Source organism: Molothrus ater, chromosome 2 (genome assembly GCF_012460135.2).
Source record: "Molothrus ater isolate BHLD 08-10-18 breed brown headed cowbird chromosome 2, BPBGC_Mater_1.1, whole genome shotgun sequence".
Lineage (NCBI taxonomy): Eukaryota > Metazoa > Chordata > Aves > Passeriformes > Icteridae > Molothrus > Molothrus ater.
This window is the reverse complement of record NC_050479.2, coordinates 60,711,991-60,726,414: the sequence shown is the minus strand read 5'-3', so window position 1 is coordinate 60,726,414 and position 14,424 is coordinate 60,711,991. Positions and strand designations below refer to the sequence as shown.

General features: G+C 41.0%; 1 protein-coding gene across 8 annotated transcripts in view; it reads left to right on the top strand.

Moving 5' to 3' along the window:
- ENOX1 (ecto-NOX disulfide-thiol exchanger 1) overlaps positions 1-14,424 on the top strand; it is a 356,510-nt gene that overhangs the window by 317,929 nt on the left and 24,157 nt on the right. For all 8 annotated transcript variants that reach the window (XM_036381515.2, XM_054518593.1, XM_036381505.2 and 5 more), the window contains one exon: positions 10,364-10,471. In XM_036381515.2, the coding sequence (XP_036237408.1) occupies positions 10,364-10,471 (108 nt within the window). The remainder of the gene's footprint in view (positions 1-10,363; positions 10,472-14,424) is intronic.

Here is a 14,424-nt window from a genome sequence, read left to right as displayed (position 1 = left end):
CATTCAATCATCACCTGTTCAGTACCTCCCTGTCCTTGCTGTTCAATATGTAGCTCAAGGTCTTTCTACAAAAGCCACATTGCTCCTGACATTTCCTACATTTCCTAAACTGCAAAAAAAAAAGGAGTTTCTTTTGCAGTTTACTAATCATTTAACATGTAAAATAAATAGCACATGCATCTGAGACTGATACACCTCTTTAAAGAGCTCTGATAAATGCCAGATGACTAGCAATCATAAAATCACAGAATCATTTAGGTGATAAAGGACTTTTAAGATCAGCAAATCCAACAATTAACCCAGTACTGCCCAGTCCACAGCTAAGCCATGTCCCTAAGCACAGCATCTACATATCTTTTAAATACCTCTAGGGATGGTGACTCCACCACTTCCCTGGACACCCTGTTCCAAAGCTTGACAACCCTTTTGGTGGAGAAATTTTTCCTAATATCCAGCTCTATCCTTCATTTCAGGCTTTCAGTGTTCATGCAGGGTAGGACTGTTTTGTCTGTGATATGCCTCACTTTTGTGGTTGGGAGGGTAGGAATTGCTGTTGGAGTGCCTTGCAGCTCCCTCTTTACACTCGTTGCTCCCTCAAAGGAGGGTGGTCAGGGTGGTGCAGACTGTGGGGAGCACACATTTTCCACAGTACCATCACTGGGAGACAGATTACAACCCTTTTATCAAATTGAAGTGTCCCAAGAGGCATCTATCAGCTTTTTCAGCAAGACCATGTACCTGTAAAATATAGTAACTCTTCTGAGTAGAAAATCCAAAGGTAATTAGTGTTGGCCTCACTATGCTGCCTTTGAAATTAATTGGATTTCTACCATCCCCAGCCATTAGAGTAGAGCCAATCCATTTTCAGATGGAGCTAGCAGTTTTTTCTACAAGCAAAGATGGCACTTCTCAGGTCTTCCCTTTTTTCATAGCTTTTTCTCATACAAGTGGTCGAACTGAATAGTGCCATGGTCCACACTCTTTCAGTGGGAGCAGCTACAAAAAGAACATTTCTGTGCAGGAGGTTGTAACAGACAGGAGGGCAGGGCATCATGAGGCTTTTTTTCCTCATCGATCTTTTAAGCCATCTACCACCTGTTAAGTTCCAATAGGACTCAGCTGGCATTGAGGTCTGCAGGTCTCAGATTCTTCACGTGTGTGGTTAACGGTCACAGCCATTCCTTTCTCTCACGTACAAACGTCCTGAAATGTCAGAAGCCACAGACACAGATGCTGGTGGCTGAAAATTGCTGAATCTGGTGCTGTATAAGTGCCATGGCCACTATAACAATGATATACCTTTAAATATACAGGTTCTAGTAGCAGTTTAGTGCTGAAATTAGGATCATTGTTGAATAGATGGAGCATGTTATGGCTATATTTATTAATATAGCCTAAGTGGAGAGGAGATTTGTAGCCTTTTTTTATTCCATCTACCTCTTGCTCACCAAACATGTATTCAGCATACAACCCAACCAATGTACTTATGCACAACTATAAACTGATTCTTCTCCAAAGCTGGATTAAAGAAGAATAAATATAAGAGATAAAAAAATCCCTTTTATTTGCACTTTTACCTGGTAAGTAAACAGACCAGAATAATTATGTTGGAAATGGTTTTAATTGCAGTATGAATTCCAGTTAGATCTTTTTTCTTTTTTTTTCCTATAAAAATGGTACTGGAGTAGTAATGACAGAACTGATAACCTTATAGGGAATGGATACAAGTTAAGTGTGAGGGGCTGGACCCAACATCCAGATGTTCACTTCCATGCCCGTTCCTTCTCTCACCCAGTGGCTGATATTTGAAAACTGGTTAAGAAATATATGATCCCCCAGGAGAGAGAGAAATGTTCCCATAAGTGTTGTCTTAGTTCACTTGGGCTTTTCAGGGCTCTGTACAGTCCAATCCATGTTTAAACTTCCAGAAAACACTTACTCTTTTGATTATATTAAAAAAAAAAGGAGCAGCTGGCAATTAAGTGCTATTTATTTACCAGATCTCAGACAAGCCAAATGGCTTCTCTTCTCTGTTTAACAGCCTTTCTTTATTGAAAGTAGTGTTTGATTTCCCACTTCTGCAACCACCACTTCAATAATATTAGGGGAGTGTAAATAAGGTCCCACAGATACTTTAGGCACCATATTCCTGACAGCTGTTCTGGTTGTAAGATGGAGAAGAGTAGCATCTTTTTTCCTGCTAGTGCTGGTAAAGCTAGACTGAGATTGGCAGCAAGAATAAACCCTTCACAGAGAAATAATTCGGTGCACACATTTTATTTACAATATGAAATAAATCAACTAATATGTTCATTAACATGCATGTGTAGTCTAGTGGTGGCAAAGGACAAATCTTTTAAGTTTTACAGTCCAGTGATCTTACATGAATTTTTTAAAAGATCCTAAATACTAGCATTGGCTTGCTGATTAGAATTTCCAATTGTGTTTGATGCTATCAGTGCTAAGAACTCTGTTTCCATTACTAGGAATTGTGTTTCAGTGGAAATTACACCGGGTAAATTGATTCTCTTCCATAATATTGTTCTTCTAATTAAATTTTTATTCCCCATCAAAATAAATAAATATTTTTTCTTGAATGGGAAATCAAAATTTAAAAGATCTGTTTTAGTTTGTTGAGAAATGCATGCTGTATCATGCTCATTTTCAGTCCCGTGGAAGAAGAGATGGGATCACACTGCTCAAGTGCCATTAACTGGTGAGGAGTTACCCGCAGTGGATAGTACAGGTGAAAGGCTGCAGAAGATGCTGTTGTTGTGACTAGATGATCACGTCTTTCTTGACTGTGCATCATGCAAGGTGCCAACTTATTGCCTTGTAGGACAGATGCAGGGGCAGCGGGAACATGATACTCATTTGGGATCAGCCCTCTTCCTTTGATCAGGATCAGGATCTATTCACCTGCTGTCAGTAAAGTCAGGGCTATGTGATATCTCAATCACCTCATTTAGCAAAGAAAGAAGGGAGCTTTACAGATGAGGTACACTGAGCTTTTGTCAGGCTTCTCCCCTTCACAGGCCACCACCAAAATAAAGGACCTTGTGTAATTTGCTGTGAAACCCAGATCCCAGAGAGGGATCCCTGATGCTATAGAGCTAAGTTCTTATTAGTATATTTAAATTCTGAGATGAAGGATTCATTCTGTAACGTCCCTAAGGACTTGGTCTTTTCTTCATTTGCTGCAAAAGTCTATAGCTGACTGAGGACAACTTGTCTTTCTTGATGAGTAAGAGGTATACTTGAAAATTACTTGGCAGAGGAAAGCTGTAGACTGTCTCTTAAACTGTTCATTACATCACCCATGCTCTCCTTTCCTCTGCTGCCCAGCCCTTAACATGCCTCTTGTAGCTGGTGTGGCTGAATTGCTAAGCCTCACAAAAAAAAAAAAGAAATAGAGAGCTGCTTCTCTGATATCTATCAGCTCTTCTCTAGAATCCTATAAAAACTGAAGTCAGAAGGTACATCTGAAGGTCAGGTATACACCTTTCCTCAAAACAGAGGCATTTCTGGAGTCATCTCTTTTGTTCAGGACCTTGTCCAGCTATGGTCTCAGTACCCCCAAGGATGGAGACTCCACAGCTTCTCTGAGGCCTTGCTCACGTGGCCGGCTACCCTCACATGGAATATTTTCCTTCTGTGTAATAAAAAAAAAAAAAGTTTCTTGCTGTCTATTTGTTCTCAACCCTTACTCAAGAAAACCACCACCTCCGTAACCTCCCTCTAGTTAGTTTCAGTGTGTCTGTGTCCATCTGTCTTTTGCATTATTTCTTAGAATACATGCCTGCAACTACTCTGAGCACTGTAGAGCTGTAGCAGGACCTCTGGAGTCTGTCTAATGGCAGGGGAAGGGAAGCATGGTATCACCTCCCTAAGGAAGCAGCTGGACTGATTTGTTCTTTAGTGCCACCACATGCATTTCCCCATCAGGTGTGTGTCCAGCTCCTCGGCCCTCTCTGAGGTGGTTAACCTGCAGAGCAAACATGTTCAGCATGGTCTTTGCCTCTGGCCAGAGAGCCAGGGAAACTCACTGTGCAGGTGAATGCCCATCAAGCAGGAGCTGGGCTATTCATCTACGTGCACCTCTTTACTAGCCCTCTTTCATCACTGAAAGAGGAAACCCTGTTTTCCATCCAAATAATGCCCTCTGTACAGCCAGGGACACAGCCAGTCCCTGAGAGCTGGCAGGGATGGGAAACATTGCACTATTACACTGTGGTTCTTTTTAATCCCTTAAAAAGCCCAAACCCACAGCCATACTCTTTATTTTAATAATGCCTTGCTGCAACATGGCTAACTTCCTTGAGGGCTCATTTCTAAAGCTTCTTTGACTTGTCTTTCACATTCTCCTGTTTCCTTGGTGATTTGTCAGGCCTCATCAGCGTCTTGTTACTAATGCATATTTGCTCAGCTGGGAAGTCACTTTCTCATTATTCAAGCCTGCCATGTGCTGGCCATTTGTGATATGAAATCTTGTCTGTCTTGCAAAAAGAGAAAGACACTCTTCCAGACAGGCCATGGGAGTACTAGAAGAGGGATTTGTATTTTTATTTTGCAAATGGTTGATTTCATTTTAATTCATTTTTTTCTTTTCCTCCTACCTTAGGAAGATTCTGAAAGGAAACATTTACCATCCTTCCCCTCTGTATTTGTTAACAGCTTCTAAGAATATCAAAACATTTATTTCCTTGCGATTTTTCTCATTTTCCATTTGGCAAACTCTTAACTTCTTTTTCTTTATATAAGATGAACTTAGAAAAGATGGAACAAGGTTTTCCTTGGGGAAAAAGGAAAAATATAATAAAACATCAGAAATTGCTATCATAAGTGAGTGCTTTAATTTTTAGGTGAACTCTGCAGTCATTTGAATGGTTGTGGTTTCATACTTTTCAGATCTTCGATTCTTGTGTAGTTTTGGGGCAAGTATTTTGCACAAGTGAGTTCTGCTTCCCAGGGTTACTGTTTTACATCTGTGCATTGGTTTCTTTTGGACTGAAAAAAGTAGCATTGATTGGGATACAGCCTGCCTATTTGAGACACCTAAGTTCCACCTTCTTTAGGCACTTAATGAATCTATTTTTCTTGTATCGGGATATATTTGCTATAGATAATAAATGGAGAGTAATACGAGTATGTTTCTCCTACACATTATATGAGCAGGAGAGTCCAGTTTGCATGAGTTCACTGGGTGTTGAAGATGACCATTCAACTGAGTTGGCTCAGTTAAGCTGTGTAAGTAAGAGCATCCCTGTTTGATACACTGATTTCAGAGACCTTTAACAGAGATGATCTCTGGATATTCTGCATCTACTCCATAAATGGGAGAGTCTGCCTCCTTCCTGTGGCTGAACAGGCTGGGTTTGCTGAAACTGCCTGCACAACCTGTGATCGACATCAGCGCTCCCACCCCAAAGATGTTCTTTTGTCTGCTCCTCCTTACTGCCCTTTCTTTGTAACCTTTTCATACTTCATTTCAAGCAGCTGTAGAGAAGATCATAAACAAAATATCAGGGGCAGGACCATTCAGCAGTATAACTGCTAAACTTGTGTCAAATGCTGGTTTTCCTTTTTCATTATTCTGTCAGCCTTACAGCATCCTAAGTACAGCCTCAGGCCCTGCGGTTGCTTCTGATCTGCCTCCTTTTTCTTTGCATGAAAAGTTGTTGGCTTCATGCTGGAAATCATGCTTTCCTTATGGGATCCTTGTCTGTCCAACTAGGCTTGGGATGCAGCCACACTTCTAGGTATGTCCATATCTTATATTCAAATCCACACTGCCTTTTGGGGAGCAATGAAGAACTGTGGGCAAGGAGAAGGAGAGGAAAGAGAAGGAGTATTTCATGGCTGCACAGTGATACACAGCAGCAAGCTATTACTTTCCCTTTAGGACTCCTTATATATTCTGAGGCAGTGTGTGCTGCTCAGTTGTTAGCATTCTTGGCCACACTGGCACTGCATTGTACACAGCCTGAGTAATTCAGCTGGCTTCAATAATGTTATCTATATTTAATGTTTCAGAAGCTGTGAAGATTGGTTTAAGATGGTAATTTTCTGTCTGTGCTTTTGAGATCTATGCAATATGGGTGGTACTGAACTGTCTCTGGCAGAGATTCAGCATTGGAGTGGGAATGTGGGGAAAAAAATCAAAATAAAACACACACCCTCTTTCACCTCGCATCTTGAAATTAGCTACCTGCTTATTATGTACAGGGAGGATTTGGTCCTCACTAAAGAAAGAATCGTGATATCTATCATTTCTATGCAGACCAGTTCCAGAATTGCCACTGGAAGCAATGTCTTGTGTTTTTTGAGGGGGTCTAAAATGCATTGATTGATCTCTGGACAGGCAACCAGGATGTTAATTCTTTCTGGCTTTCCCATCTCCTCTCTGGAAATACCAGTAAGAGGATATTAGTGATGTCTGCCAGTCTGATCTGGTCCTACTGCACTACACAGCTCCATCTCCTTGGGTCAAGCTGGCAGCCATGGAGACAAACGCTTTTGGTAGACCAGCTGAGCTTCCAGGCTGCTACTGGTGGAGCTCTGCAGGTGTCTCTCTTCAGGATCATCAGAGCTCTGATGAGCTCTGTGATGTGCTTTTCCGCTTCCTGACACTTGCATTTTGGTTCAGGGAAAAGACACTTCCATAACATGCAGACCCAAAGAATTGCACACTGGGGACATGGAATAGAACAGAAATATGAGCCAGTTATTTCCTGGCTGTATAGCCATGAAATCAGTTCTTTGCCTGATAAAACTGGGTAACCTGTGTCTGAATGCTGTGTCACAAAGCTAGGAGCATCAGGGCTTAAAGGGAATGGCCAGAGATGTGAGACAAGATTGAAAGAACAGACACTTGTATAGCTGTGGTGACCATCAGTGTAGTAGGTGGGTTTCCTACACAGGGAAACTCTAGCAGAAAGGCTGTGTGAGATGGCAAAGAAGGTGGAACAGTATCAGACAGCATAATTATTGAAACCAAGGATATTTTTTTATTTTGATTGATTGTGGTATATAGTTGCAAGAAATTTGAAGGGCAAAAGAAATATCTATAGGATCAATTTTTAATAAGTAGATTTATGTATGAAAAACCAAGTAATTCTGAATAATTAATACCTACATGTTGGCATCATTCATTATAATCTTTATGGAAAACCTGTCAGTTTATAAGCTGGCGTGTCAGCAGTCCCTGTTATGAAACTTGTCTCATTTCTGCCAGTGTAAGATCCTTTCCCCATTTGCTTCTAACTTTGCCAAACATCATGTGTTTGTGGTGAAATTTTTCCAGCTGTTCATCTGTCTTAGGCAGATATTTTTTTCAGTCACATTTATTTCTTTATTTTCCAAAATGAGACTAAAGGAGAAAAATATGCTGTTTGGCAGGTATAACTCCTTGTTACAACTTCTTGGTTGCAGCATCAACCACTCAGGAAAAAGAAATATGCAAACCCGACCCATGCAAAATTAGCAGATTCTGCAGCTTTTAGAGATAAATATGAGGGAGAGAAAAAGAAAGTTAAACCCCCAAGGGATGGCTCCAAATTTTAAAAAATTTTGACATCTCTGGAGGTTGAATGGGAAGGTCCCAGTCCTGTGAATGAAAAACCTTATGTATGAATGGGAATAGGATATCTTAGTCACTCTGCTTTCCACCCCTGTGAAAATAGGACACAATTACTGTCTTTGGAGCCTATGCACACACAGTAAACCTTCTATAGTTGACATTTTAACCACTAAGACTGCTAGAAGGTTTTATCTCATATCAAGTGCTTTGTAGTTCATACTCCAAATAGAATGCACGCTCTTTTACCCCAGGGAAACTGAGAATGTTGGATATTTTCCTGGGATTCCTGTTCCTCACTGGTCCAGAGCCAAGTACAAAGATGCAGAACATCACATCTCCCTCTCTCTCTCATGCCCTCAGTGTCTTCCACACTAATTCCTCCCATGCTCAGACAGTTTTGGAAAAATTGCCTTAAACACAAAATAGGAAAAGAGGAAAAGTCAGGGTCAAAAGAAGAGATATATAATTAGACTAAATCGCAGTGGGAGATGACAGTGGGAGATGTGAAAACAAAACAGTGGAAGTTTGTGAGCTGATCCGCAATAGGTGAAACGTGTCCATGGAAGAAGCATGGAGAGGGGGTAGGTGGGATAGAAAAGGAAGTTTAAGTTCAGTTGTGTAAACAAGTTCAACCCAAGAGTCAGTCTTGGTTTCCTCTTTGTAACAGTCGTTCACTAGTGAAAGATTATTCAGGAGCAGGATGAAATGAAAACTCACTTAGGATCTTCCAGATGTGATTTTATGTTGTTCAAAAGGATGGCCTGTAGGGCTTTTCCCAGAAGCTGGAGTAAAATTCTCTCAACCAAGATGGAGTCTGGCCACACTGGTGAGACATAACTGCTCAGAGAAGATTCTGAAATAAGGGCAAAGACTCCTTTCTCATTATATGTTCAGGTGTGTGAGGTCAAACAGGTTGCAGATGCAAAGGAGAGGAAATCTCACCAGCTGCTATTAGGTAGGTGACAGTCTGCTTATCACAGTGCTTCAGCTAGTGACTATTGAGAGGGCTCATGGCATCTTTCTGGTCTCTTGTTCTCTGCTTCTCTCCTGAGGACTAGAGTCCATTCTCTCAAAACTGCAGGCATCAGCTAGAGCTATCCTAGGTGACCCTTATAGGTATGTTATGAGCTTACATGGGGTGACTAGATGGTCCCTTCTGCATGGATATCAGTGTGTGACCTGTGGCAGTGCACACAAATCCAGTTTATCTTCTGGAAATGTGGGAAGTAGTACCCAACAGGCAAGGTGAACACGTCCCTGTTGGAGAAATGCCAAAGCAGAGTTTCCCACACAAAAGCTGGTTGGGTATGAGCCTCAGTGGAAGAGACCTATTTATTTCATGGAAAAATCTTGAGATTCAAAATGGTCTTGTGCTGTGATAGAGTGAAAACCCATACCAGAATGTCTCTTGAAGGCTCCCAGGGAGCAGTCCAGGCGGCATGATCCATCAAAAAGCTAACCAACTCCGCTGGACTGTAGAGTGTGTGAGATATAATCAGACATATACCCACGTGTATTTTTACTTCAGTGGCTGAATTAATCCATCATACTGATGTTCACTTACAACAGAAACACACTACCAATAACTCCACCAGTCCCTGAAATGTCATCTGTTTCCAAGTCACTCTGAAAACAATGCTGACACCATGTCCTTTGATGCCTGGGACTTCCAGTGCAGTGGAACAAGGCCAAGACTTTTTTTCTAGGTTTGCTGTCTGTAACTTACCAGGAGGCTGAACACCTGCATCATCTGTTTGAGTCAGCCACCAGCCCTAAGCACAACCATAAACTAAGCTTTAGATGTAGGTACATGGTTAAATCAGTAATGCATGTTAGTAAAGCAATTAGTAGTTCAATTACTCCTTTAAATGGAGTGTGCTAACAAGCAATATGTTGCCCCAGAAAATCATAGTTTCCTTTCTTATTCACTGAGAGAAAACACATAAACTCTTTTCTTAACCTGTTTGTCTGCTCTTGCTCTTCATCATTGTCTAACATTCTTCAAAAATCAATGCAAAAACATATAAGTATTTCAGAATTAAATCTACTGACCTGTTCCTGACAGTCACAATAAATCTATGCAGAATCTAAAGCTAGCCGAGACCAGGGCACGTGGGCTTTCAAATGTGCTCCTTCATCTCAGAATTCTCTTCATAAAAATAGATTTTGGTCATAGCTTTTTGTTTTGACAGTAGATCAGCAGTCTCCCTGACTGATATATTGATTATAGGGCATCAGTCTTCCTGATCTAATAAATATTGTAGCACAAGACAAAAAAAAAAAAAAAAAAAAAGGGAAAGCTTTTGTCTTCTTGGCAAGTCAGTCTGAAAGCTTTCCAGAATATTGCTTTGCATAGAATGAAAATGGCTGTGGGCCAATAACTAATTATATTAAAGGGCTGTGCTTTTAAATTATTTATGTACCATAGTGTTTACCCCAGTCTTATTAAAACCAGCACATATACTTCTACAAATAAGATTTTGGTTCAGACGAATGTGACAGTCACTCTGTGGGTGACATACTGTAGCAGGAGTTTCTGCTTTAATGTAACAAATAGCTTAATGCACATTAACAGATGCATTACTCGTGGTGCAGTGCCGCAGAAGGAGATGCAGATGAAAACAATTTACCTCTGGTCCATTTAGACAAAGCAGATTATGCAACAATAATAAATGTAGGAGCAGACTGCAAAACATTGTTTGAAATGAGGATTTGTCAAACTGGGTATTTTAAACTGCTTTGGATCCAGACGAGGCTAACCAGAAACTTCTTTTGTTTGTGCAGCAATTGCTGAGCATACAGGAAGAATTAAATAACAAAAAGTCTGAACTGGAGCAAGCAAAGGAAGAGCAAACGCATACACAAGCAATGCTTGAAGTCCTGCAGGAACAGGTGAGTGATTTTGGCAGGAGAAAGGTGCTGGCTTAGGCATGCTAAGGGGAAGGAAGGCAAAACCATTAGCTCTGAAAGTCTCATGGCTTCACCTCCAAAATCTGTAGGAGTCTGACCACAGAATATGTTGTCAGCCAGACCTAACCTTACATGTCCTGTCTGTCTGCTCTGATTAGGCTAACAGAGTTTCAGATAATAGAGTGAAAATGGACCCTTACTTAATATACTATCCAATATTGGATTTCATGTCTTGAGTAGTATTTCCTCTTATGTATTCTACATAGATATCAGTGATAAGTGGTTTTGCTCTGAATTTAAAAAAATGTTGGGGGAGTTAAATATAGCTGAGCCGAAACAGCTCTTCCTTTCAAGAATAGTATTGAAAAAAACATTTTGGCATCTCCTGTGTAGTTCACACAAGTATGAGTATATAAAAAACTTACAGTAGCATTATCATAATGGCCTTAAAAAAGTAGTTATCAATGCACTTATTTAACCAGTGAGAATCAAAACTCTGTAAATCTGATTATCCCACCTTCTTTGATACTAAGGTGTACTATGACGCAGAGAAGTATATTTGACAGTATTGTTTTATAAGGATGGTAAGATGGATAGCTACACAGCAAAAAGCAAGGCTGGCCCTAAACCTGTAAATCTAGAGAAGAAACAGTGCTTCGTGTGCAAGCACAGTGTGCACAATTATGTGTTTTCTGTAGAAAACATGTGGCTTGGACACACTGAAATTGAAAATCCCCACCTGTGCAGCAGAGGCACAGTCTCTGCTTTCAGACCTTTTTTTTAACCCTTTCTATATAAACTTTCAGCTAAAATATTTGATGGCTTGGTTAAGTATTTGCAGTTTAAGGTCTGGGGGAATCTGAATTGCTTAAGTGGCAGAGATTCAAAATGCTGACGATTCTAATGTTCAAGATTTTTCATGTATGTCGGAATATGTCTGCAGACTGATGTATACATTTGATGTACACATTAGGAAAAGTAAATTATGTTTATTTCTGATTTTTTTAATGTTCATTATGAAAGCTAGGACATTGTTCCCCATTGAACATTTATTTTTGAACATATCTGATGACAAATGTATTCTACAAAGTAATAATTTAGATTCTGGAAGCTTTTATGTTCTTTGTAGTTATGGTCACAGAGATAACCTAAATGAAAGCTGAGGCAAGACTGTAATACAGAAAATGCCATGAGGAAGAATGGATTTGGTAATGACAGAATCTTTATAAACACAGATTCCACCAGGTCTCTTGAGTTAATTGGATCTCATTTCCATTTTCACATGACTTTCAAGGTATAGCATTTTAAAGTGCTTTAAAAAAAAAAAAAAGAAAAACAAAAATTGCACAAAGTTATTTTATGTCTTTGTAGCAATTATATGCTGTAAAAACATATAGGAAGATCTTGCAATGTGAGGCCCAGTAGGGACCACCAGGGCAGACTGCTGAATCTCTGCAGACTGCTGCTAATTGCGAATCAAATGTGCACTCATGCTAGGCAGACAGGCGAAACAGTAGCTGGAAGAAAGGCAGGCTAGATCTGCATTTCTCTTGAGAATTAGCTCTGAAACGCGCCTGAGGCCAAGACTGTAAGTAGCCAGAATTCCTGAAGAGTGCTAGGCAGCCAGTGTGCTCCTCCAAGAACCCTGAACAAGTTCCAAAAGTTTCCAGAACAGCAGAAGCCTTTGCAGTAATGACCCCCACTTGCCAAGACTCACAGCTTTCCTTTACAAGCACCAAGCTTATCTGTGTGTTTTATCCACAATGGGTATTGAAAATCATGCAGCCAAGCCAAATAAATAGAGCATTTCTTTCAAAAATAAATAGCACAGGACTCCTGTCTTGACTTTATGGCTTGGTTTTGTGATAAGTTTGCTAAAAATTGCCTTTTCATCCCAAGTTGGCACAGGGATCCTGCCCTGCCTCACTCAGGGTATGTGTACAGGGGGGTGCAGCTCCATCCAAGCATGGCTGCTCCATGCTCCCAGCCACATCCAGGCTGGGATGTCCTGCTGGGAGAAGTCCCACTTGCTGGTGCACCATATTGCATTGCTGTAGTCAGAAGGCTTCTGAATCACATCTGGCATGTGCCCTTCAGCTCTGGTTGTCTGAGGGATTCATGCCCTCTGGTTTGAGTCAGGTCTACCCCACCACAGCATTAGATTATCAGATACTTCTGATTCCTCACCCCTTCTCCTTCCAGGCAGGCTCCTGGTTGTTGCTAGCACTAGCTCTGTGTGTTGCCTCAGCACACTGTCCACTGCTAACATCACACTTGCCCCTGACTTACCCTGGAGTCAGTGTAGGGGGCAAGGCAAGTTCTGTTTTTCCAATATTGTACATTTTTCTAAGCTTCCTATTCCAGCATTTCTCTTTAACATGTGAGAGAAGAATATAGCTTAAATAATAATTTAGAAAAAAATATATTGTACAAAAAGGGACTTCACCCCTTTAACCGATGGGAATGCAGCTGCACACTTTCTACCCTTAAGTTTTCCACCATTATCTCCACTGCAGAGGTCCTAGTTTTGGCAGGGATGCAAGCAGCTTCTTGCCTAAGCTCTGGCATCCTTTTCAGAGCATATAAAAGTGTGCAATAAAAGAGATGGAGAGGCTCAGGCATCCTCTCTGCATTATATCAACTGAAGAAGTAGTGCCAGGGTGATAATGGAGGGAAGCCTTGGCAGGGCAAAAGCCTGCATGAAAAAAGTGGGCTGCAGGCTGAGCCCAGTCTCCCATCAAACCCACGTGTGGCTGATGGGGATGTGGCATGTCACCAGAAGAGCACTTTGCCAGGTAGCCACAGTCACCAAGGGGTGATGGCATTTTATAAACCTAGACAGGGAAAGGCAAAGTGTAAGGACTAAACTGCATTCCTTGAGAACTCAGGACACTCTCATCAGCATGCAGAACAGTTCTACAAAACTAAGCATGCTCTCCTGACCTCATATTCAGATAAGTAACTCAGCTGAACCCAACAGGACTGCTTATAATGTGTGGCTTATAATTATGCCAATAATGAAGAATTGGCATAATCAGGAAACAGCTCTTCCAGTTAAACTGCGATCCATAAATACTTCATTCTGGTGCTTGTCTGGAAGCAGCCATCTCAGCTCATTCCTACCAGCTATCCTCACAGTGGAGTGATTTCACAGGATGGTTATTTTATCAGAGTAGGGAAAACATGTAGCATTCATTGGAAATGCACCACCCTGCTGTCAGTATAAATTTCAGACTTCTTGAGGCTTTTGAAAGATGAGCTTCAGTGAATTGAACCAGGAGACCTGATGATTTTGCAGTCCCCAGATATCCTTTGTACTACTGTATCAGGAAGTGTTGCCCTCTTCCCTCTCCATGAGGACTGGTTTAGTGGCTTGAGCAGTTAGTTAGTTCCTGAATTGGTGCAGTTCACAGCCCTGCATAAGGTACAAACAGACCATGGCCTGCTTACCCTAAGTGTCAGATTGGAAACTGAACAGCTGGGGGCAGAATCACACTCAGTTCAGCAAAAATAAGATGGAGGTAACCAAACCCCTAGGATTGTAGTCCACCAACACTTCTGAGTCAGACACTAATCAATACATATTAGTGTTCTGTTTCATTAGGATTTTAGAACTGTTGCAAATCAGAGCCAGAGCTGTAGAATCAACAGTTACATCAAACCCAATTTCTTTGGCAAAAAAGAAGGAATTCAGAGGAAAGTTGTGTTTATTGTTCCTGATCCATCTCCTCTCCCTCCATCCCCCTCCTCCACATGATATCTACTGTGAATTAAATTACAATAAAAGCATGTCTTTTCAGAGCTTAACCTAAAGAGCAAATGATTCTATGAGTTTCATTTAAGCGTACAAACCTCTGTGGCTTATAGGCTCAGGAGAGCTGCGGTGTCTCCTCTTTGCTCTGTTTGCTCAATCACAGGATGAATGACAGCATATT